Genomic DNA, 25,003 nt, shown 5'->3' with positions numbered 1-25,003 from the left:
AGAGTTTACCATGTGCATTTATTTCTTCAGATAAGTGTTTTTTATATTAAATTTATATAAATGTAGTTGAGCATTATTTTAGCAAGTACTCATAGTGAATATTTTTATAGAATTTCTTGTAGTATAAGTTATAGTATCTGTGTTATTTTAATATAGAATCTGGGAAATGTACGTAAGATTGCAAGGAGAATAATGGTATAATAAAGTATTTTTATTTTGGGCTAAATTAGAATCAGAAACTTGCCCAAGTTTGAGAATTCTAAAAATGGATTTCAGAGCTACTTCATGTACATATATTATTGGAAGTACCCTATATAAAATTGTTTAATGTGAGCCTTTAAGATATAATTTATACTAAGCACCTTAAACCAGTGTACTATGCCAGTGTTAATATTATTGGCCTGGATTACAAGGTATTTTGCTTTCTAATATTGCCTTTTATATCCATTGAATTACCCATTTTTCTTCATCCCCTGGCCAAATAGCCTCTATTTCAGTGATTACTTGATAAATACATTCCTCTATGCAAATCAAAAGAAAATCTTTTGGAACTGTTACATGATCATACATATATATGATTATATTTATAATAAAAATAGTTTTAAACTTTAAAGGGTCATCAGTTGTGACTTCTGATTGCTTGTTTTAAATGTGTAAAGCAGGACTAAAATCTGTTAATTGTATGGTTCCTTCCAAGGATCCCTGAGGTGATATGTTATGAAAGCATCTCAGTGTTAAACATTAAAACAAGGATGAAAATATACAGCCAAGTTAAATGTGTAATGAGGACAGGGTCTGGCTGTGGAGTTAGAGATTATATCAGGAAATTTAATTTAAAGGGAGAAAGCTACCTAAGATGGGTATGTAACTGATCTGTAGACAAAGTGGAAAGATAGCCAGAAGGAAAACCTCTGAGTTAATAAACAACTTCTTGTTTATTAAAAAGAGGTATCTCCCTTCCTTGGATAAAGCAAAACTTTGCCTCAACCTTAAACAAGAAAGGTACTGTGGTGGATATGTTCCAAGACCTTCAGTGCATGCCTGAAGCCAGGGAGAGCACTGAACCTTTGTATACTGTGTCTTTTTTTCTTGTATATACTTAACTATAAAAAGTTTTCATTTCTAAATTAGCGATAGTGAGAAATTAACAGCAGTAATAATAAAATGGAATAATTGTAACAATATATTACAGTACTTCTTTATTTCCACCTCTTGCAGCCCTGGGTAACAGTCATTCTGCTTTGGTTCTGTGAATTTGACTACTCTGAGTGCCTCTTATAGGTGAAATCCTACATTATTTATCATTTTGTGACTGCCTTATTTCACTTTAATGTCCCATAGCTTCATCCGTATTGTAGTATGTGCCTTTTCAAGGCTGAGTAAGATTTCATTGTGTGGATATACTACGTTTTATTCATTCTTTTATCTATAGGGATACTTCCATCCTAAGTGTATTTATTAGAAGAATCAACCTGAAATACATTGTGAGAGTTAGTGAACTTTGTAGGTTTTCAGTAAAGGAATTTTTATAGGAAATTAGAATAAGATAGTCCAGGTATATAACTTTTTGGAACTCTGGCTTAATAAAATGATAAGCTTAGATAAAATCAAGAGCAGTGCTCTTCAGTAGAAATATAATATAGTCTCAAGTTTAAAAAAGAGAAAAAGAAGTGATGCTAATTTTAATACAATTTTTTAATTTAATAGACTGTGTAAAATATTATTTCCACATGTGATCACTATAAAAATTATTGATAGGAGGGCCGGGGATTTAGCTCAGTGGTTCTGCTGCCTGCCCCACAAGCACAAGGACCAGAGTTCCATCCCCAGTACCAAAAAAAAAAAAATTATTAATAGGATAATTTAAACTTTCTCGGTACTAAAATCTTCTAAAGCCAGTGTGTATGTACTTTAAACACATTGGGGTTCATTTTAGTCAGTTTCACCTGTATAGTAGCCATGTGTCTAATATCTAACATATTAGACAGTGTGGCGGAAAAAGTTACTGATTACTGTATTTTCCAATCTTTCTTGAATATCTTTTGTCTTATTAGGAACTATGGTGGTTTATTCATTTTCCATTAATAGTGCCTTTATCAAGAGTACCTTTTATTGTATATGCAAAGGAAATGAAATCAGTATCTTGAAGAGATATCTGCAACTCCATGTTCATTGCACAGTATTCACAACAGTCAGGATACAGGAACAACTTAAGTGTCCACTGAAGGATGGGTAAAGAAAATGATACACAAACACACAACATAATTTTTTTCAACCTACAGTTTTATAAAAAGGAAATCCTGCCATTTGCAACAACATGGGTGAATGTAGAGGCCATTAGGTTAAGTGAAATAGGCTAAGCACAGAACAAGTTGAACGCATAGAGCAGAAAGTAGATGGTGGTTCCAGGGGCTTGGGGATAAAGAATAGGGAGATGTTGGTCAGATTTAAACTGTGAAATGAGTAAGTTCTGTACATTTCACCTCTTTGACTATAAATAAGAATACCTTGGAATTTGATAAGAGCAGTTTTTGTGTCCTGATTACATACACATACACATACACAAATATGGTAACTGCAAGTGGTGATAGGTGTACTAATTAATTGGACTGTGGTAATCAATACTGTGTGTGTGTGTGTGTGTGTGTGTGTGTATCTCAAATGATCATGTTGTATACCTTGGATATATATACAATTCTTATTTTCAAATGTTTATAAAATATGTAATGATAATTAAATGGCACTATCTTAAGATAATTTAAAAATGATACTCATGAAATTATGAAATATATAACTTATTTGCTAGTAGATGTCCTCAACTCCGGAATAATGAAGGGAGACCTTATGATCATTTTTGTTGGAGGATAGTTAAAATTGGTGTTCTTTTTTGACGACAGTGCCTTGGGCTTGAGAGGCAGAGAATAAGAAGGTCTTTATGGAAAGAATTTGCAGGTAGTGAACAATGCTTAAGTTCTTTGAATGCCTACCATCTCAGTAATCTGTTTTTATTTCTCTACTTTGCATTAGTAGGAACCAGTGAGATTGTTTGGAAAATGAGCACACTATTTATGTATTAAAGTAATAAGAGAAATGAGTGAAGAAAAGCTAATTATCCCCCTTTAGGCATTATTGGTTCTTTCAGAAAAATTCCCAAGGATAATGTCAGAATCTGCCTCTTTCCCAGCACTTCATCTGTAGGCAGATTGAGATTGTAGCTTCTGTCGCTGTGTATATTTAATATCACACATCTCATCAACTGAGAGTTCCTTTTGTTATTTAGATAGGTGAATGAAATTATCTAGGAAGTCAGGACTGCAGATTAAAACTACCTTGCTCTAGTTTTCCTCTGGCTTTGGCCTTGAGTACAGTGTAGAAGACATGGAGGCTACTCTTCTCTTAATCATTTGCTACCTTTTAGTAGTGCTCTAAGATCATGTAGCTGTGATAGTTCTTTAAAATTAAAATATGAATAATTATTCTACTCATTTAATGTTCTGAAATAGATCAAGAGCTGTCTCAAGTCCTTCCATGGAATAACTTTCCAGTTGATCTATATAGTAGAGATGTCAACAGCAATTAGACTAGTGGTTTCATTATTTCAGTTGATGTAGCAGTTCACTTCTTAGAATAAACTTCAGTGAAATGCATGTAATGCAGCAGGTAACGTACTAAAATGTTCATAATAGCATTGTTTGCAGTAGTTAAAGAATCCATTCACACCCACACAAAGATGAGTTATCACTGAAAATAAATGATCTTTGGATATACACCAAGCTTCACCAAAAGGAGATATTATTTCTCCTTCCCTAAATCAAAGTAGGCACATGATTGGAAATATGAGAATATCCTAATACAAATGACCAGAAGAGAAGAAGGAAGGAAAAAAAAAAAGTCCTCACAGCTAGAAAACTTCTTTCACTATATCCAAAGTTAAGAGAATTCTTTGGGTGGTATTCAAACTGAGAACCAGAGAATCACAACTAACCAGTGAATTTAGTTGTCATAGGACCATTTCTAAATTTCCAAAGTGAATATGAATGTATCCATCTACTGTCTTGCTAGTTCTTTTCATATCCATGGACATCATCTAGTTTAATAGACTTCTCATTATGCTATTCATCTATACGTTGTAATGTTTGAGAATTTTCCCAAATTTAAATTTTATTTAGATAAACCTAATGGAGTGCAAGCTGTGCTTGGATAAAGGAAATTTTAAAGTTGACTTGATACTCACTTTACCTTCACTTTAAAAATATCTGCATATTTTTAACCACATTTTATTAGTTTCATAATGGAAATTGGATAGCAGGATTATAGGGCTGATTTACAAGTATTTGCCCCTTTTTTTGCAAGGCCTGTGATTTTTAATACAAAGCTTTTAAAACCTGTTAGGAGTGTTTAGGAGGAGGAAAAAAGGGGGCTGTAAATGGTAATGGCAGATATAAATATGCCTTTCCCTAGGTTTCACTTTATTGTCTTTTCTTTAGTGGTTTTTGGCAAATTTGTCATATCAAGAAGCACTTTCAGACACACAGGTTGCTATTGTGAATATTTTGTCTTCAACTTCTGGTAAGAAATTTGTTTTCAGAATCTGCATTGTAAATTGATATATTTCTTGTGTGTGTGTTCATACATATACATATTTCTCTCTTGTTATAACTTTTTACGTTAGTTATAATGTCATTTGTATATTTTAACTGCTTCTTAATATTTATAATTTCCTGCCTTACCTTTGTGCCTCTTATGCTTCTTCAGGTACATTGCAGTGTTTTTTATACAACAATATATTGAAGTTGTACAGCTTGCCTCTTTGTATTATAGTTGTCTTACCCTGTGTATATATATATATATTTTTTTCCCTGTATATATCTTTGTTAAAGATCTTTTTATAAACCTTTTGCCTAAATGTAATTGTTTATTTCAGAACTATAATTTGCCTTATGGTAGAGGTTTTATTTTAAAAATTGAATCACCTTCCAAATCTAGAAGATAAGAGAAGTATTTTTGAAGCTGTAAAAATAACTTCAGCACACAGGCTTGGTCATGATGAGGTCACAGTGTTACTCTGAATGCTCAGTTTAACTCTTTTATTTAAAAATAAATAGGACTACTTGATCTGTATTGTTGAAATAATGGTTGAGTTTAGAGGCTGTTTTTATGTATTGATGTTTGTACATTTCAGCCTAGGTAACAAAGTCTCATTCTTAGTTATTTAAAAATGATCAAAAAATAGTTTAAAAGTTAGTTGTATAATTTATGTAAACTATTAAATTGGTAATGGTAATATTGACAGCTCATGTACTTCTTTTTTATCCTTTTCTTCTCATAGGACTTTTTACCTTAATCCTGGCTGCAGTGTTTCCAAGTAACAGCGGAGATAGATTTACGCTTTCTAAACTACTAGCTGTAATTTTAAGGTAAAAATACAGTGTAAGCTAGTTTACTCTGCTTAAAAATACGATGTTTAGCAAGGACCCGAGTTCGATCCCAGGTGCCAAAAAAAATATATATATATATATGATGTTTAAATTTTTGGTTGTGATGCAGGATAGTTTATTTTATATCATAACACACAATCAAAGAATGTACAGAGACATTGATGGACATTCTGTCGCTCAGCCCTGCTTTATGTGCTAGCACTGGTTCCCAAACCTTCCTGGGTAGGATAACTGGAAGGGGAAGACCCCAAGACAGCTTTGTTCCCTTTCACATAATTGCAGAGTTTCTAAGTTTTATCCCAACACTCACATTTAACTTAATGTGGGAAATTAATCATCATGGCTTCCAAGGTATCTATTCCTTTTCCTAAGACAATTTCATCTTTTTGTTTTGGCTTTGATTTCTCCTTCCTCTACTTTGCCTGGAAATCTAACATTCAGTTTTCTCTGATTGTCTCAGCCAACAGTGAATTACACAGATTATTTTCTGTATAATTCATTTGGAAATTTTACACTACTGCATAGCAGCAGCATTGTCAATAACTATATTTAAATCTTTTACTTTAATTTTGTATATATTTGTCTTCTCTTTTCTACTGGATTGTAAACCTTTGAAGGCTAAGGCATTGTTTTATACTTCTTTGTGTCACCAAAGCCTAGCATTGGGCTTTGCTTAATTATGGATAATACTGAAGAAATACTGTATTAGTTTGATAAAGCTGTTATTTTTGTGAGAGAAAACCAGCAATCAAAGAGGGCAGTAGAATGATTTATTGATTAGAGTAGTGTTTCTTAACTGTCAGACTGGGATTGAATTAGAGCTTGATTGTTTCTCCTTGTGCAATTCTCTTAAACTTTGAAAAGCTTTTTTAGTTGAGGAAAGGATGATCATATTATCTGCTTTGGAGCCTTGTTTTAAAGTTTGGAGCAGTGTATATAAAGTGACTTATATAGCTTGGTAGTTGGCAGTCACTGAAGACTGGTAGCTCTGACTGACTTTTTTTCTTAGACGTAAGGGAAAGTTGACTGTAATAGTTTCAATGAGTAATCCATTTGACCTAACTCACTTACCTTTCAGACTTTTTTAAACACCAGGAGTTTATTCTTTTGCATGGTTGGCTAATGTCTTAGCCAAGCATATTTTTTGCATTAGGGAAATACGTTTGTATTGAGGAAGTAAATGAGGTTTTATTCAACTTCATTAAAATTTATGCTAATTTTTCTTAGCATTACCAATGAAGGTTTTAGTAAAGGTAGGAATAGATAAATGATGTTGAACTTGCAAGTATTTTGATAGATTCTATTACTTCTCATTAAAGTAGGTCTAGAACAATAGTGGGCAAACTAAGCTGGGCCATCCATCAGTTTTGTAAATAAAGTTTTATTGTTTCACATCCATTTTCATTTATGTGCCTGTTGTCTATGATACTACTGTAGGGTCACAACAGCAGAATTGAGTTGCAGCAGAAACCATGTGGTATATAAGTCTAAAATATTTATTTTATGTTTCTTAAAAGAGTTTGCTTGACCTTCGGTCTAGTGAATTTGATACTTAGAATTTTTTTTTGTATTTGATATATTCTGAAGAGTACTATATTAAAAATTGTATAATACTATTTTCAGTTGGCCTTAATGAGATTGAATTTCTGAGACTGTGAAAAGAATTTGATACCTCAGCAGTCTTGAAAGAAATCTGATGAGCTAAGAAATCTCATTTCATCATCTATAATCCAGTTCCACTTTCATCATTATTAGTTTTGAGATCTTGGGGAATTTTTTTTGACTTCTTGGCTTATTTCCATATGTTGAGGATAATAATAGAATTTGTCTCAGGTTTGTTATGAGAATAAAATGAGTTAAAACTTCTAAGGTGTATGAAGCAGTGTCTAGTATACAACAGGTACTCAGTAATACTTAGCCATCATCATCATCATCATCTAAATTGAAACAAAACCCTAGTTTCTAGTAAATTATAGTTACTCGATAAATAATGTGACTTCTCAACATCCTTAATTTAGTCTTACTGTTAAAACATGGGATTAATGGAACTATTTAAATGTGTAAGAAGAGTTACTGTTAATTTAAGTTTTACCAGTTAGCAAGAATAATGCCATTGCTAAGTTTGTATGGGTTTATTTTTATCTCTAAAAGAAAGATTGGCAGAGAGACGACAAATTAGTTCATTATTTCATAAGAGAAAAACAGTAATCTATGAGAGTGTTGGACTCTGGAGCCAGGTTGCTTGTGTTTCACTTCCAGCTGTGTGATCTTGGTCAACTTACTTTACCTCTTTGTACATTGTTTGTCTTGTGTAAAATGGGAATGTCAGTAGTGAAGATTAAATGACTTTATACAAGTATAGCACTGTGCTTATAATATCATTGGCTATAATTATGTAATCACTAAATTCTTTTAACAGTTTTACCTGAAATTGAGATTAGTCTCGATCACTTGTAAATAATTTTTATAAGGCTAGTCTTCTAAGCGTTGATTATTTTACTAATCAGGAATGGCTGTTATTTTTATAGCATTGGAGGTGTTGTGTTGGTAAACCTGTCAGGGTCTGAAAAGTCTGCTGGAAGAGATATGATAGGTAAGTGCGACTCTGAATCTTCTCTGTCAGAGTATAAAGTTTTCTACTTACTGTCCAGCATGCACACACACACACACACACACAAGAGGTGGACACTAAGGTGGGCCTTTTTTTTTTAAACTTGTCTTTTTAAATAATGCGAAAAAAACAAAAACAATATAGAATTCTCATATAACCCTCACCCAATTCTCCAGATGTTAACAGTTTATATAAATATAGTATAGTTACAAATTAAAATTGATTACGATACTGTTATCTATGGACCCTTTTTAAATCCATCCATTTGTTTCCCTATGTTCTTTTTCTGGTCTAGGATCATTTGTTGCATTTAGTTTGAATTTGTCTTTAGTTTCCTTTAATCTGGAACTGTTCTGTCTTTTGTCTTCTGTCACATTGACACTTTTTTTTTTTGGTATCGAGAATCAAACTCAGGGCCTCATGCTTGCCAGGCCGGTACTGCACTGCTGAGCTACGTTCCCAGCCCCTGACATTGAGACTTTTGAAGGATACTTGTTAGTTGTTTCGTACAATGCCCTTGATTTAGATTTGTCTGATATTTCCTTAGGGTTAAATTGAAGTTGTGCATTTTGGTAAGAATATTATGAAAGTAGTAATATTTCCTGGTCTAATGTTGATTTAACTCATTACTAGTGGTATTAATTTTAATGTGGATTCTGCCGGTATGGTCCATTCTAACATTACTAATTGTTCTCTTTGTAAGTAACTGTGAGATTATACAAATATCCTGTCCTTATCATACTTTCCCATACTAATTTTCTCATTAACTCTTGATTCTTACCTTAAACAATTACTACTATGGTGAATACTTCGTTTTTGATCTAGTGAATAGATTTAACAAAAACAAAGGTAATCAGAACCCAGTTTAGTGGTTTTATGTATATGTAATTTTTTAGAAATTTGAAGTTTATTGTCTAGAACCGTGCCTTTGGTTACTGCCCAGTGAACTGTGCCTTGATCCACCTTATCTCTTACCCAGAGCAGCTTTGTGTATATAGAACAATTTATATATTTATTTCTGTGTGTGTGTGCAAAGTTTTGTTGACAAGCTTTCCCTTTGCTTTAAAAAACTTTGAAAATGTTTTTAAAAATTGATGCAATTAAACATGAAATTTTTTTTCTTTTTTTGGTACTGGGGATTGAACTCAGGACCTTCTGCTTGTGAGGCAGGCAGTGGCACCACTGAGCTAAATCCCCGGCCAAACATGAACTTTTTGAATAATTGATTAAAGTATTGAGTATGGTCTCTTTGCAGAAACACATTATTTTAAAGGCTTATCAAGTGTTTTTAAAGGTTTACATTAGTACTTTGAGAGTGAGTTAATGAAGAGAATCAGTATTTATTACTCACATATTGTGAGGTCCACATTATATTAGATATTTTGGAACATTTATAAATGTAAATTATGTGTTTGTAGTTTTTAAGGAGTTCTGAATTTGAAACAGAACAAGATTTACAAGCTGTAGCCACTAGAGAATAATGTAATATCATATTTAACAATGGTAAATGTTAAATTGTCTAATATAGAAGACAAGTGGGTTGAAGATCCAGCAAAGTAGAAAGAGAATGCTCTGTGGAAGAGGTGGGATAGTAACAGAGTCTTGATGATGGGAGTGGTGGTGAATATGAAAAGTATGTGTGGCATGGGAAAACCAATATTAACATCTTAGAGATAGAAAGAATCATTTGCTAAGTTGGACAGTGTCAAAATTGTTTATGTAGGGAAAAGATAGAAAGTGTGCATTTCCAAGTTAAAGCCAAAATGTTACTCATATGAGCTTTATTATTATAACATATGTAAGTGTTGGTTAGATCGTTGAGGGTGAATACTTTTGCATTTATTTGTTAACATATTAAAATTCATTCCTATATTGTTGGAGGATACGGGTTATACCTTATCTTTTCACTTTTGTGTACTCATTTCTAAAAGTAGTATCTGACATATTATTAGATTTGAAGTCATTATGTTGATATTTTACAGGTTCCATTTGGTCTCTTGCTGGAGCCATGCTCTATGCTGTGTACATTGTTATGATTAAAAGGAAAGTAGACAGAGAAGATAAGTTGGATATTCCAATGTTCTTTGGTAAGATTATGTTTGTGAGACTGCTTTACTTTATTTATTTATTTAGTTAGTTTTTGGTACTGGGGATCGAACTTGGGTCCTTGCCCTTGCGCAGCAGGGGGCGAAACCTCTGAGCTAAATCCCTGGCCCAGAGACTGCTTACTTTAAACGATTAACTCAGGGTTTGCTTTTATTTATGGTGTGGGGGAAAGGGAATCCTTTTTCCCCTATTTTTAATTTTTTAAGAAACTTTTAAAGATGAAGTCTGATCTGAAGGATTTTCTCCTACCTTGTCCTGCATTATTGTGTACATATGAGGCCATACCCATTCTCTTAATGTGAGCTAGGGAAAGAAACTGCTGACACTTTGTTTTGCATTAATATCTTTGGCTGGTGAATCAGTTTCCTCATCGATATGACAAAATTATCCTACAATAAGCATGAGAGTTTACCTACTGTATTATATATTGTGCTCTTAATAGAACAGCAATATAATGTTGGAAGCTTTGTATTGGCTAAGCTGCCTAAAATGATAAATATGATACTATTCCAGTCTATATACTTATTTTCATTAAAAATTGTGGGCTGTTTGAAGGCTTTCCATTTAGATTTTATCTCTCAAGACGTGTTCTTTTATAATGTAGATTCTCAAAGTTCCAAAATAGTTTCTGGCCTCAACTATCAGGTTCTGGAAAATAAAATATCTAATATGGTTTTCATTTTAAAATCAGCCTAGTCAAGAACTTGTGGTATTTGTAGGATTGCAAAAGAAGGGCACATTGACAAGATATCTTCCAAAAGCTATCAGAATATAAATAGATAAAGTCAGTAGTGAATGTTTAGTGTGCACCCCACAGGAATCAGGAAGCTTGGAAGCTAGCTGTTGTAACTTCATTTATTATATACAGTGGTACCTCAGTTCATGAACTTAATTCATTCCATGATTCTTGGGAAAATGGTCACATTCGTGTTCATGAAAAAAAGATGACCACGGTCTTGTTCGTCACCCAATGCAGAATTTGCAAACAAAAACAAAAATTTTGACAAAAATTTCTGTTCTCGAACCAAATTGTTTGCAAACAAAAACATTTGTGAACTGTGATACCACTGTTCTTATTTGAAAAATGAGGATATTAAACTAGGTAAGTGGCTTCCAAATTCTCATTTGTTGAATTCGGAAGATCTTGAGCGGACTGGAGGAGGAGGAGGATTTGCATGGGCCTGGTTCTTGGACTTATGCTGCTTCTTCTGGAACATTCTGCGCTGCTGGATGTTTTACATTATAATTTGTAAAAAATATTTTTTCTACTAAAACCAGTATAAATACCTGTACCTAAGATTAAGAGAAACAAAACATTTGGAAAACAACTGGACTAAATGATAGCCTAAGTTCCCTTTAAGTATAGAATTCAAGAAATGTGTCTTTACCCAGTCAGAAAAGCTATTTTCAAGAACACAGAAGACAGTGAATGCTGATGAGGATGCAGGAAGGCGGGAGTGGGAAGAAGCCATATCATTGGTGGGAATATAAACTAGTACAACTGTTAAGGAAATCTGTATGGAGATTCTTCAAATAAATTAAAAATAGAAATACCATTTCACTCAGCTATACTTTTCCTAGGTATATTCCCAAAACAATTAGACACCACACTACTGATATATCCCATACCTGTAGTTTTTATTGGCACCATTTACAATAGGTAAACTCTGGAAATAGCTTAGGTACCTGTCAACAGATGAGTGTGTAAAGAAAATATGGTATATTTGCACAATGGAAAAGAAGAATGAAATCATGTCATTTGGAGGAAGACAGATGGAACTTGAGACCATCATGCTAAGCGAAATAAGCCAGACTCAGAAAGTTAAATGTTGTGTTTTCTCTTATATGAGAATCCTAAAATATAAATAAACAAATGAATAAAATAAAGGTGAGATGATGGGAAACTAGAAGGGAAGCTCTAAGAGAGCAGGAAGGGGTGGGACAGAGAAATGGAAGGTAGAGGAATTGAAAATAATCAAGATGTTACATACGTGAACCACCTCCCCAAAATGAACATCGTTATTCTGTTTTACAAATATACACAAACAGAAAGATATGTATCTTTCTTTCAGATGAAGATAATTTATGACATTTTAGTCATAGAAAATTCTATCTGGAATGGAATGAGTGCTAATATTTTTTGAGTTTTTACACAAATACTTGAGTCAGTGGCATTTTTTTTCACTGGGCAAGAAAAACGAATCTACTCATCAGTGAGAGTACTCAGCATGTAACTCATCATATTGGTCTTCATATGTCGTGTGAGATGTATAACAATGATGGTTTGCTGTAGGCTTTAGGAGGCAGGATTTGAAGAAATCAGGGATGTGAGAGGGCTCTTCAGGCAAGGGAGCATGAGCAGAGGCATTGTGGGGCACAGTAAGTGGATCCAAATGACTGCCAGAAATTTACCTCAAGAAAAGAGCAGGAAAAAAAAAGAAAGAAAAGAGCAGGAAGGTATATGGGGTGAGGTTCTGGAAGATCTGGGGAATAGGTGAAGTGATTTGACTTTGTCTCTAGGTCCAAAGGTTGTTAATTTTTGTGGAATTTCATGGACTTGGCACTTCATGGAACAGAATATGGATTTGATTCTTGATAATGTCAAATTTTGGTGTTTTACTTAGAGTGATTTTTAATGTTACTTATTTTAGGTCATGGGTCACTTCTGCATAAGTGTCTTTCTGTGTGTTTGCTTTTTATCACTAAATACACTAAGGGTTTCTAAAGCAGAATATGAGACAGGGATTTGGTTTAGGGGGTTTATTGGTTGGAGCAAGGGTAGGGGGTCTTCTGAGGGAAAAAGGGAGTGAGGGAAGCAGGACAGAGAAGAGGAAAGAACCACATGGTCCCTGGTGCAGTTCATCCACTTATTAGTGGGAATGGGGACAGAGGGGGCACAGGTCATCATGTCTAGGCACTCCTTAGAGCCATCCTGGGTTGAGCTGTGAGGGCTAACATGTATCTTCCAGCAGTCAGGCAGCTGTTGGCAGCAGAGTATGAGGTAACCGGGTGCAGACTTTCTGGGGAAGGCTGACTTGTTTCCTGTTCACTGACAGTTCTTCAGAGAATGGGGCAGCTGCGAGACTTTCCAGGCTTCTTAAGAGGCCTGTAGTTGAATGGGTTGGGGATTTAGCTCAGTGGCACTGTGCCTGCTTCGCAAGCGCAAGGTCCTGAGTTCGATCCCCAGTACCAAAAAACAAAAAGAATAGTAGTTGAGTATTTAGTGATGCAGCAACTTTAAAATGGATATCTACTTTAAATTAATATTTTAAAGAAAGCTCTATAGTTACCACCTGGATTTCATAGCAGATCTGTGACATTGATACATAGAAAGTGCAATTAAAGTTTCTATAGTATAATCTTTTTTTTCCTTTCTAAGCTTTACATGCACATAGTCATATATAAGCTTAATTTTGGTAATTACTAATAGCTAACTTTACTAAGTGCCTACTATGTACCAAGCATTGTGGTGAATTTTATAAATGTTTTGATTAATCTTCCCACCAACCTAATTAAATATTATTTTATATTTATTGATGGGAAAACTAAGACTTTGAGACAGCTTTTGCGTCTTGTATCAGGTTAACATTAGTAGTAAGTGGTAGAGTTGAGAGCAGAACCCCAATAGTCAGACTGTACAGCACAGACTAGCAGTCGGTCTTTACTTAGTTCATATATTGAATAACTGTTTGCATATATATGTTACCTCACCAACTAGCTTGTAATGTCTGGGAAGGCAAGACCAAGAATTTTATCTTCTTTGGAATTTTTCTCCAGTTTTCCTAGTCTAACACAAGTGCTTTAAATACAAATTGAATCAGAGAGTAAGCTACCTAATTCCTCACAATTAATTTAGGCTAAACACGTAAACACATATATACCATTTAATACTCTTAAGTTCTAAAACACTATATTTATTCACTTAGATTAAAAACCCTTCATTTTGTGTGGAGTAGTTGCTCCATAGAGAATGAATAGTTGAACCTCAAAGACAGTTGTTCCATACAGTTTTTTCTAGTGTTGAGCTCACTAGACCAAGAAACAAAAAAGTTCCAGTTAAGGAACCTTGTTGGATCCCTTCTTGTAAAATCTAATGTTTTCTAATAATAGGGTTATAAGTTTAGAAAATTGAAATAACAATTTTAATTTGTTTATCTTTTTTTCCACATTTAGGTTTTGTAGGTCTTTTTAATCTGCTACTCCTGTGGCCAGGTTTCTTTTTACTTCATTATACTGGATTTGAGGACTTTGAGTTTCCTAATAAAGTAGTGTTAATGTGCATTATCATTAATGGCCTTATTGGAACAGTTCTTTCAGAGTTCCTGTGGTTGTGGTATGTACTATTTATTCTCCTACGATATATTAGTTATCAGTTTCTTGACTTCTGGTTAGTTTAAGTGTATACTTATTTCTTCTGACTTCTGATGGCCTCTCCTTTTTTACCCCTCCCTTCATGCCCATATTTGCCTATATTAACTCCTTTAGAACAGGGACTTTGTATTTGACTTCTCTTTGCCCACATAAAAGCTCGAAAGTACTTACTGAATAAGTAAATACAAATGCATGAACAAATAATACGAAGTTCTAAACTTGTAAAGGTGTTTTAGAAAGCAGAGCACTTTGTAATGAAAGTAGTCATTATCTAATGGACACCAAACTTATGAGATGTGTATGTCAAGTATGAATTTATGAGTTCTAAAAGAGAAGCTAGAGGATGTTGCTTACTTAAGAGACTTTGGCTGTTCATACACCTTTTGGTTTTGTTTGTTTTCAGGACCAGATATGTAAACCATAAACTGATTAATTTGAGATGTTATCATATTTTGATTTTATAATTTTGAATACATTGATTATGATAAACTTAAGATAAGATTGGACACAGTGTCATGTGTGGAGTTTGAGAGACCTTTTCAATACAGAGCTGTATACTTTTACCAGTTTCTGTCCAATAGGAATTTTGAAAAAAATACAAATGATAATTCCCAAACAAATTTTATTGCATACCAAATGAGACTACTGAATAGTTTTCCTTGGAAAAGACTACAACACAAATAGTATTTTCCATGAAGTTTTCTTTAGCACTCTGCCTATACACTTCTCCCACCCTTCCTTATTTTGGAGATACCTGTTTTCTTCATAATCCTCTCCACACACTCCTTTTTGTATAATACTACAAATTAGTTTGTATTATAGTAATTTGTACTCCTTTGCTGATATAAAACTTCTTAATATCAGAGTGTATTTATTTAGTTCATTTTTACAACTTTCATTACGTGCATTTTAGATGCTGTGTTGTTTTAAGCTGAAAATTAAGTGATAACAAAAAGATTCAACCATCAGCTAAGTAAGGAAAAGCAGGTTTAAGTCAAATAAATTTTTTTTTTTTTGGTACCGGAGATTGAACTCGGGTCCTTGCGCTTGCGCAGCAGGCAGCAAAACCACTGAGCTAAATCCCCGGCCCTCAAATAAGTTTTTAATGCTGTCAAGTTTTATATTACAGTTCTTTGCATGATAAATATCAAAATATGTGCTGAATTTTAAAAGATGATAATAACTTATTTTCTTCTTATACAAGTATACCCAAAAAATTGTTGTTTTTTGTAAATGGCTTATCTGTCTCTATGTGTTATAATATTTTTTTCAACTACACAAAATTTTATGCAGATTAATATTTCAGAATTTGGTGCAACATTGGTAATTCATGGTAAAAAAATAAAGAGCTTAGCTTTCAGTTAGGACAATTGTTAGATAAATGAAAAAAAGGAAAATAGTCTTTAAAATACTGAGTTCTTTTTTTTCTATGCTGAACGAAGGCAATAACAATAATTTTCTTTATGGTGAGATTTTTTTTGCTTTGGTGACAGTCACATGTTGGCTTATCACTTTCTTAAAATCTATGAGGTATTGTTCTGTAATTTTAATACTGCTCTTTTCTTTGTTAATCATGTTATAACGAACTGTAAAAACTATTTAACAATTTTTTAAATTAATGAAATGTAAAGTAAATATCCAAAGTTGGATAATATCTATGCTCAAAAATAGCATAAAGTACTTTGAACTTTCTGTACTTACTTGCACTTTTAATGTTTGAAGATAAACTTTGAAAAATGTTAATAACATTATTCTTTGCATCTCAGTCCATCTTAAACTTTTATTTGTCCTCCTGATCTCTCATGCCTATAGTATAGGAGAGAAAAATCTTTGTTAAATTATATTTTAAACGTAGAAATTTTTTTTTCAGGGGCTGCTTTCTTACCTCATCATTGATAGGTACCCTTGCACTCAGCCTTACAATACCTCTGTCCATAATAGCTGATATGTGTATGCAGAAGGTAAGGCAAACTATTTATTAGTATTTTTATTTTTGGTACCAGGCATCGAACTCAGTCCTTGTGCTTGTGAGGCAGGCACAGTGCCACTGAGCTAAATCCCCAGCCCAATATTTTAAATATGATATTAAAACAGATCTAATGAAAGTTAAGGGATGTATCTAAAGCATAAGGACCATAAACATGAATAATACTTTGGTACTTTTTTTCCTGAGGTGCTTTACTACACAGTAATATAAAAAATACCAAAGGAAAGCATTTTTAGCTTTTCATTTTTTTCTGAATTTCTAAGTTAAGGACAATTTCTTTATATGTAATGCTCTAGTTCCAAGCTGATTTGGTTGTAGATGTCTGTGGTCTAAATCAGTGGTATGGAGTAAGAGGTACATTTTATAAGATCTCTGAGTTAAACTCCAGAGATGCTAAACTTCCTTAACATTCTGACAGTACCATTGTAGAAATGAGCAGCTCATAAGCACTGTGGTTTCTCAGTGGCCATTCATCTCAGTAGACCAGGTATCCTTCCCTTTTCTACAAAGTCTTGTTCTGGATTCAGGGATTCTGGTGATAAATACTGGCAATAATAACATCACAGAAAAGAGATGCCTTCTGCTCCCAGCCTTGAAGGGGACCCTCCTTGGGTAGCAGGAGAGAGATGTACCTTTGCCTAATGCTGAAAGGTGGAAGAGAGCCACATAACTCCCAAGTAGTAACAGAGAGTGTGTGCATGTGTGTGTGTGTGTCTGTATGTGTGTTTTGGTTTAATTAGAAGAAGGAATACTTGAAAGCCCAAAGGCTTGTAACATGTACAAGTAATAATCAAATTTTTAAAGCTGCTTTTCTTTAGATGTTTGTGCAATTTGGGGATAAAGGCAGAATAATCTCAGTGATGCGTATCATTATTTGAAAAACAGTTCTAAAAAAAAACCAGTTCTGTGCTGATATTTCTATCTTATTAAATATTCTGGCAAATATTCCAAGAAAAGTTAGTTTACCAATAATTTGACAACTAAATGAAGGCTTTTTAGTTTCTCTTAATAACTACTCTTACCTGGGTGTTTTTAGGCCTGCTTAGCCTCTGGTGTACGTGTGATACATACAGGGTATGCGTGTTAAGACATTATTCTTACAAAACCCTTTACTCTGATTAATGGTGCCATTAAATGGAATAGTGTATGTTTTCCACAAGAGGGAGTCTGGCCTATAAATTCTAAACATTTTTTCTCTTTCTTTTCTTTTTAATTTAAAGAGGGAAAACAGTTTTTCTTCCCTGATTTAAAGATAGGAGTTATTATTGTCATTATTATTTTTAAAGCAAAGCACCAGTGATGTTGCTCCTAAGTCTTGGGAGTTAATCAGTGCAGGTTTTAAAAGCTGTTTTTGACACCTAGTTGAGTCTAGATGACAAAGGTCAACTAGTGAAAAGGAAAAGAAAAGGGTTTTGTTTTGCTCTGTTTTGGTAACTCTATGGCGTCTCATTTTTAATTTTCTTGATAACACTGATAAATAATGGATCAGAACATCACACTTAGTGACATCAGAGAGCTGTTTCCCACCGAGGCTTGTCTTGCTGCTTGTCTTCTCTGGCTAACGTTCCTTAGTAGAAATATTCCTTTATATCTGCATTTTACTTGGTCATTATTTCATTTTGTACTTTTTTCATTTGTTACTAGATAAATAATCCAAGCCAGTTTTGACTATCATGATTAGAATTTGTTGCAAATAGTTAATAAAAAGTTTGCAAAAGTTGCACCTCAGAGTTTCATTTGATTTTAATACTGCCTGAAGAGCTGTAACATAACATAACTTTTTTTTTAACTGTGAGTTTTGAAGATGACATCAGAAACTGAGGGGGAGCAATACATCCAAGAATAGGCAGTAATCACTAAAGCAGAGATGGGGAATGTGGTGTGCAGGACAAAAGTGTTATTTTTAGATATTCTTACTCTTGGTGCACTATGTCTAATAAATGAGATAAGTATGTGTTCTTGACTTTTTCCCATTTTCCAAGTAGGAAGTATTGTTGGTAATTTAGGCAAGTGGAGTTGTAAGTTGAAGTCCTAAATTCTTTTATTTAATACTAAGGTATTTAATAATACTATTATCTTCTTGGTGGTTTAACTTAGTCATGCTAGTGTTCGTGGATGGAAAACTTACATTAAAGGTAAAATTTGCCTTAATGATTTTTTTTTCTGGATATTTTATTTTTAGGTGCAGTTTTCTTGGTTATTTTTTGCAGGCGCTATCCCTGTATTTGTTTCATTCTTTATTGCAACTCTCTTGTGCCATTATAATAATTGGGATCCTGTGATGGTAGGAATCAGAAGAATTTTTGCCTTTATATGCAGAAAACATCGAATTCAGAGGTAAGTTTAGTTTCTGTATAGATTTTATTTCATTTTCTTTTTGTTGTTGTTGTTCTCTCTCTTTTTTTTTTTTTTGGTAGCAGGGATCGAACTCTAGACCTTGCACTTTCGAGGCAGGTGTGGTGTCACTGAGCTAAATCCCTGGCCCATTTCCATATAGATTTTAACAAACTGTTTGCAAAGTAAAATGAGAATCATCTCATACTCTCCTAGCTTTTAGACATTTTGTGAGAAATTATTCAAAGATTATATTTTCTTTGTGTTATGCCAGGAAAAAATAATTTCACTCAAATCGTTTTAGTCATGAGATAGTTTCTTCATTGCTACTTTTTAGAAGAAAATGTTATAATTGATGGATAAAACCAAAGTGCTTACTATTCTTCTGTAATGAATTTAAATGTAGAAAACTTCTGTTGGTTCCATAATAGAATATGTTAACATTTCCTCAGATTTTCTTTCTAAAATTTCTTTCTTTTTTAAGGGAGAATGAAGCTGGACACTTGTCATACCAACACACTGGGAGGCCCTGTCTCAAAGTAAAACATTAAAGAAAGGGCTGGTGATGTAGCTCAGTGCAAAAGCCCTGGGTTCAGTTCTCAGTGTAGCAGAAATAAAGAGAGAATGCTTTTTACATTTTATACAAAAAGAATGTGGAATAAATTGTTGGGGAATCCTGCCCTACTCTTTTCTTCCACCACTAACTTGAATCCTGACTTTACAATTTGAATCAGTATAATAGACCATTTTGAAGATTCCCTTTCAACTCTAAAGTTAAGCTTAACTTTGCTTTTTTTTTTTTTTCTTCAGAGCTCCAGAAGACAGTGAACAGTGTGAGAGTCTCATTCCTATGCATGGTGTTTCTCAGGAGGATGGAGCTAGTTAGCCGTTTAGTTCAGGTTTGTATGTGAGCAGGCATCAGTGTTGAATAAAGGTTCTTATTCTCATAATATTCACAATTAGATGTTTGAGAGGCAGTACAGCCTAAAGGCAATATAATCTCTGGAGTCAGAGTTCCTTGGTTTTAATTCCAGCTTTTTGTGTGCTGGCTGTGTGGCCATAGGTAAATTTCTTAACCTCTTTATGCCTCAGTTTTCCTATTTGTGAAATGGTGCTTCAGTAGGTAGCCTCCCTTATAAGGTTGTTAGAAGTATGAAATACTTTGTAAGTAAATTAGGTCTTGACTCAAATTAAGTGATCAGTAAGTTCTAACATTTATTTTTATTGCTAAGGGCCATCATTTTATTTAATGATATATTCTAGAAAAATGTTTTTCTCTATTAAAAAATGTAATAATTTAGTGTATAGCCAGTATTTTCTGTACATGTGTGTTTTAGGTAACTGATATAATGTGAATCCTGACTCTGATTGCTTTTTCATTTAGCAGTGTTTCAGGAACATTTTCTCAATAGGAAACAGTATCTTTTATATTTTTTGAAGGACAGAAATAGTACCTTATATTTAGTGGTTTGCTAATGAATGCTTGAAATAAATCCAGTGGCAGGTATAAAACTGATTATTTAGAATAATAGAGCACAGTAAATAACTAGAATTCTGGAGATTCAGGTCCCTTCCTTCTGAGCTATTTTTAGGCAATTTTTATTGAAATGTTTTCCAATTGAAGCTAGATTTTCCCTACCCACATAGAATGTTGTATAACTAGTGTCTACATTCACTTTGGCCCTGAGTCTAAAGTTTCGTGGTAAATTTTCCTCAGGGGAGTGGTGGTGCACACCTGTAAGAGGCTGAGACAGGAGAATTGCCGTGAGCTTGAAGACAGCCTAGGGTCCATAGTGAGTTCAAGGCCAGCCTAAACTATGTAACAAGACCCTATCTCAGAAAAGAAAAAAACCCCAAAAAACCCAAACAGACTTTGCCTCTAATCTAAGGTTAATTATCTTGGTTTTGTGGGGGTTTTTTGGTGGGGTTTTTTTCCTTCCCTCAGTGATAAAGATTAAGCCTAGTGTCTCACATGTTCTGAGTTAGCACTCTACTACTGAGCTCATCCCCCACCTCTCCGAGCTGTTTGTTAAATATAGTTTTTATTACTGTGATGGTTACACATGCACATAGTTTGAGTTCTAGACTCAAACTTGACTCAAACAAGACTTGTACAGAGCAGTTTTCTCTGGCGCACCCTCCCCTGTCCGGCCATTCTTGCTTTTATTCTTTTCCCACTCTTTGAGGAAATCATTTTAAACTCTTAGGTGATTCTTTTGGTATTTATCTCCTTGTATCTTTACATATCATGTTTATATTTTTATTTCTTGAGTTTTCCATTTTAGGTATCTTCATTGACTTTTTCACTAATGTAAATGAAGATCTCTGTTTCTATCCCATAGATGAGCTTGCCTCCCAGTCCTGTATCATTCATACCACTCCATTATCCCTCTATAGTTATAGCATAATTTCAGATAGATTTATATTTATTGTTTATACTCTTATGGCTAAATAAATGTGAATAATAACTGAGCCATGTAGAATACTACCTGGTGCTTTCCAAGCCCAGAGACCCTATATATGTATATATATATGAGATACCTATTTCAACGTTAAGATAAAGTGGTACCTCGATTCATGAACTTAATCCTTCCCACAGCTCTGGCTACAAACTGAATTAGATGAGAACCGAATCAAATTCATATTGCTTTTTTTTGGTACGGCCATCAAACTATCAAACTTAGGACTTTGCGCTTGTGAGGCAGGCATAGTGCCACTGAGCTATATCCCCAGCCCTGAATCAAATTCAGTAGTTAGGTTCATTGTTGACCTCATGGGGAAATTTGATTCAGTTCTCATCCAATTTGGTTTGTGACCAGAATTGTGAAAAGAATTAAGTTCTTGAGGTACCACTCTAATTTGCTTTTTAAAGTATAAACTAAAGAAGATTAAAACTATAAAAATTATTAGAATTTTTTCTCCAGACCACTATTTGTTCAATATTAGTTTTAAAAATCTTTCTAAAACAAATCACATCTTCTGATGTCTTGTTAATGCTTGAGATTTTAAAAAAAATTATATGGAAAAATGTTTAAGTACTTTTCACTTTTGCTTTGGTTGAGTTCTATTATATTTGAATATTATTATAGTTTTTTTTTTCCCTTGCATTGCTTTTCTTTGAATAATTTTAATTTTTGTATATATGTGTATTTAGTGAATGATAATAAAGTTATACATTAAAAAATCTATAAAAATTATAATCTAATATCTATTTTTGTTTTTGTTTTGCTTTGTTTTTAGCCTGGTGGTGGAATATTATACAGCGAAGAGACAATCTCTGGCAAGTTTTTGTAGAAAAATGTTTCAGTGCCTAGTCTGAGAAATAACAGTTTCAGTTCTTTGAAACTCTAAAATATATTTTCCTCATGTCTGTGTTCTTCATTTTCATAATGAAGTATTTTGCTATGTAGCTGTGTACATATCACTACAATTATAGGAAGTTCCAGACCACAGTCCATCTAAAGGACTACCCTGCCTTACATATCTCAAGGACTTCAGTTGAAGAAATCACTTGACTAATCAGAGAATAAAATCCTAATGTTCTGAAGACTTTATTTTCACATATTTGTTAAATGCTGGACTATATTATAAAAATGTTTTCAAGAAATCATTTAAGTATGTAGATCAGTATTTCTGACAGGTAAAATGATTAACATAAACAGCCTCTAATAGGCATGGATTATATTTTTGAGTTTTGTAGAATATTGCAAATTAACTACACAGAAAAAATGTTTATGTAACAAGTGTGTATGTTCATGCAAATTTGGTGGAACTTTAAAGAGAATAAATATTTGAGAAAAGATCTGGTACAGTTATACTACATATACTGTATTCTTTCATAGCATTAGGTGCCTTATATTTTAAAAATGTGACAAACTATGACAAATTTTGAAGGGGGAATATTATAAAATGAAGCACTGTATTTCTAATTGCTATAAATTTAATTGATAAAACTCTGTTTAATTTAGAGTTTTATAGAAATATTCTATCTTCAATTAAGAAATTTTCATAATGGAATGATTAAATTGAAGTGATAGAGGATTATTAAAATAAAATGTTTATATATGTGTTTGTATATCATAGATGTATCAGATGTATCATAGATTTCACATTGTATAAATATCCCAAATTACTCCAGAACTGTATGCTTCTTTAAATAATTTGTTTTCCTAAGTAAATTTTTAGTGTATAAAACATCAAAAAAAGAAAGTTAAGGAGGCATTCTACTTTTAAAATTACATTTGAATTTTTCTTTTGCCAGTATTAAGACAAGTATAAAATACTCCTAATTGCAACTCTTAAATATGTGCTTACCCATCGGCTCCTGGACTCTGTTCGCTATCAGTGAGCATATGTGTTAGGGTCTGCAGGTTTTTGATTACTCATAATCCATTCCCTTTTCAAGTTTTGTGAGAATAGTTTAGTTCTCTTTAAAATTTTTTAATGAATCTAATTTTTAAAAATTCTCTTTGCAGAGACCCACTTCTGTTTGTCTTATTTATAGCCTTAAAGTTGTTTGTTGTTACCCTGAGTCTAAAATGAAGTTTAGCCATCTTTCTGAGTAGTCCTGAGAATTTTTATATTAATTTAAGAGATTGTGATATTAAACTTAAAAACAGGCAGCTTTGTCTTCTCATTTGGTGTCACCAATAATTCTTAACCTAAAAGTAATGTTGATTTTGTTACTCTTTGACCTATTTGGCTTGACAGGATAGAGGCATGTAAGACATACGGACTTTTAAGGAATTTTTTTAAAAATAGGAACTTACTGAAAAAACATTTCAGTACTCAGAGACTAATTCTGGTTGAAGTTTATTTGTTCTTTGTTTTTGCCATTTAACAGGTCACAGAGATCTTTTTATAGGGCAAAATAGTTAAGGCAAAGGAGCTAAAACTAAAATTTTAAAATAATTCTTCAAATATGGTAAGAGGTGTAACTTAGGTTTTTATTTTTTTGTTCACGTGCACTATTCTCACATCACACAGATCATGTGTCGTTACTTAGGATTCTAGAACTAGTTAGGAAGTATTTGTTAATATGCTGGACAGATCTCCAGAGGGACTTCTCTGCTAGGCTGCTGCTTTTTAATCCAAGAACTGCTTCAGAAGGAAGTGCCATTAAATTGGTTGAGAGTGTGAATTACTGCTGCTTTGCTTTCCTTCCTATTATCTTCTCTCTCAAGGTTTATTTATCTGAATGACTGTTGTATTGAATACTGTAGACCTGGTGAGTAAACAGTTGAAAACCTCCTTGCTGCACTTTTGTATTTAAGGGTTCAGCCTCTCAGGAAGCAAAGTACTGAAAATTTGTTGCCATGGTACACAGATATAATCCCAGCTACTCAGGAGGCTGAGGCAAGAGTATCCCTTAAACCCAGGAGTTTGGAGACAGTCTGGGCAGCATAAAGAGACCTTGTCTCTTGAAAAAGCAAAAGTGCCAACTGGTTTCCTTCTGTGGATTATCTGAAACTAGGCAGCAAGTCCGGGGGATCACAGCAGCTGTGATGCACTTCAGGCCTTTGGAAATGCTGGGGAGAAGTCACATTCAAGCAATTGCTCATGTCCTTTCTCTTTTAGAACATCATTGGCCTGTAATTATATTTTTCTGAATCTAAAGATACATAGAGATTTCTGATACCTTATTTTTCAGTCTTCTACTTTTCTTCTCATAGATAATTTAAATCTCATTGTTGTATAATATTTCAAATTACGACCTTGATCGAAGGAAGTCTGTTTTGTCACAAAGACTTTCTCTTAAAGGATCATCAGAATCTCAAGCACAGTGAAACTGAAAAGCAGGGCAGCTTTAAAGGTGCTTAGATGAATGTTTTCTGGTGCTTAGAAAGACTGCTAGGTGTGTGTAATATACCTATATTTATTCCTTTAAGTAAATTTTGATTTTTTAATTGACATATTGGCATCTGTCCTAGCTTAATTAGTTCCTTACATTAATTTTTTTTCCCCTGGAAGCTGATGAATAAATTTCCTTGTTTTGTAGATGAGACTGTAAGTGAGCTCACAAGATTAAAAATGAATGTTCTCAAAGGTACACGGCCTCCTGTCAGGAAGAATGCTAACGCCCTCTTTAAAATCTTTCGGGCAAAGCCAGTTTAGGTTGGAAGGTCTCTCTCCTCTGGAAGCCAAGTTTTCTCATAA

General features: G+C 33.5%; 1 protein-coding gene across 1 annotated transcript in view; it reads left to right on the top strand.

The window, feature by feature from the left end:
- Window positions 1-24,097, top strand: part of Slc35f5 (solute carrier family 35 member F5) — a 36,595-nt gene extending 12,498 nt beyond the window's left edge. Inside the window, exons 8-16 of the mRNA XM_004836094.4 lie at window positions 4,488-4,569; window positions 5,330-5,417; window positions 7,967-8,031; window positions 10,032-10,136; window positions 14,329-14,488; window positions 16,397-16,487; window positions 18,696-18,850; window positions 19,658-19,746; window positions 22,088-24,097. Of these exons, the coding sequence (XP_004836151.1) occupies window positions 4,488-4,569; window positions 5,330-5,417; window positions 7,967-8,031; window positions 10,032-10,136; window positions 14,329-14,488; window positions 16,397-16,487; window positions 18,696-18,850; window positions 19,658-19,733 (822 nt within the window). The 3' untranslated portion in view covers window positions 19,734-19,746; window positions 22,088-24,097. The remainder of the gene's footprint in view (window positions 1-4,487; window positions 4,570-5,329; window positions 5,418-7,966; window positions 8,032-10,031; window positions 10,137-14,328; window positions 14,489-16,396; window positions 16,488-18,695; window positions 18,851-19,657; window positions 19,747-22,087) is intronic.
- The last annotated feature ends 906 nt before the right edge of the window (window positions 24,098-25,003 follow it).

Source organism: Heterocephalus glaber, unplaced genomic scaffold, assembly GCF_053883595.1.
Source record: "Heterocephalus glaber isolate CG9 unplaced genomic scaffold, H.glaber_assembly_v1.0 deba00000347, whole genome shotgun sequence".
Lineage (NCBI taxonomy): Eukaryota > Metazoa > Chordata > Mammalia > Rodentia > Bathyergidae > Heterocephalus > Heterocephalus glaber.
The sequence above is the reverse complement of the archived record's forward strand: the minus strand, read 5'-3'. Positions and strand labels throughout refer to the sequence as shown.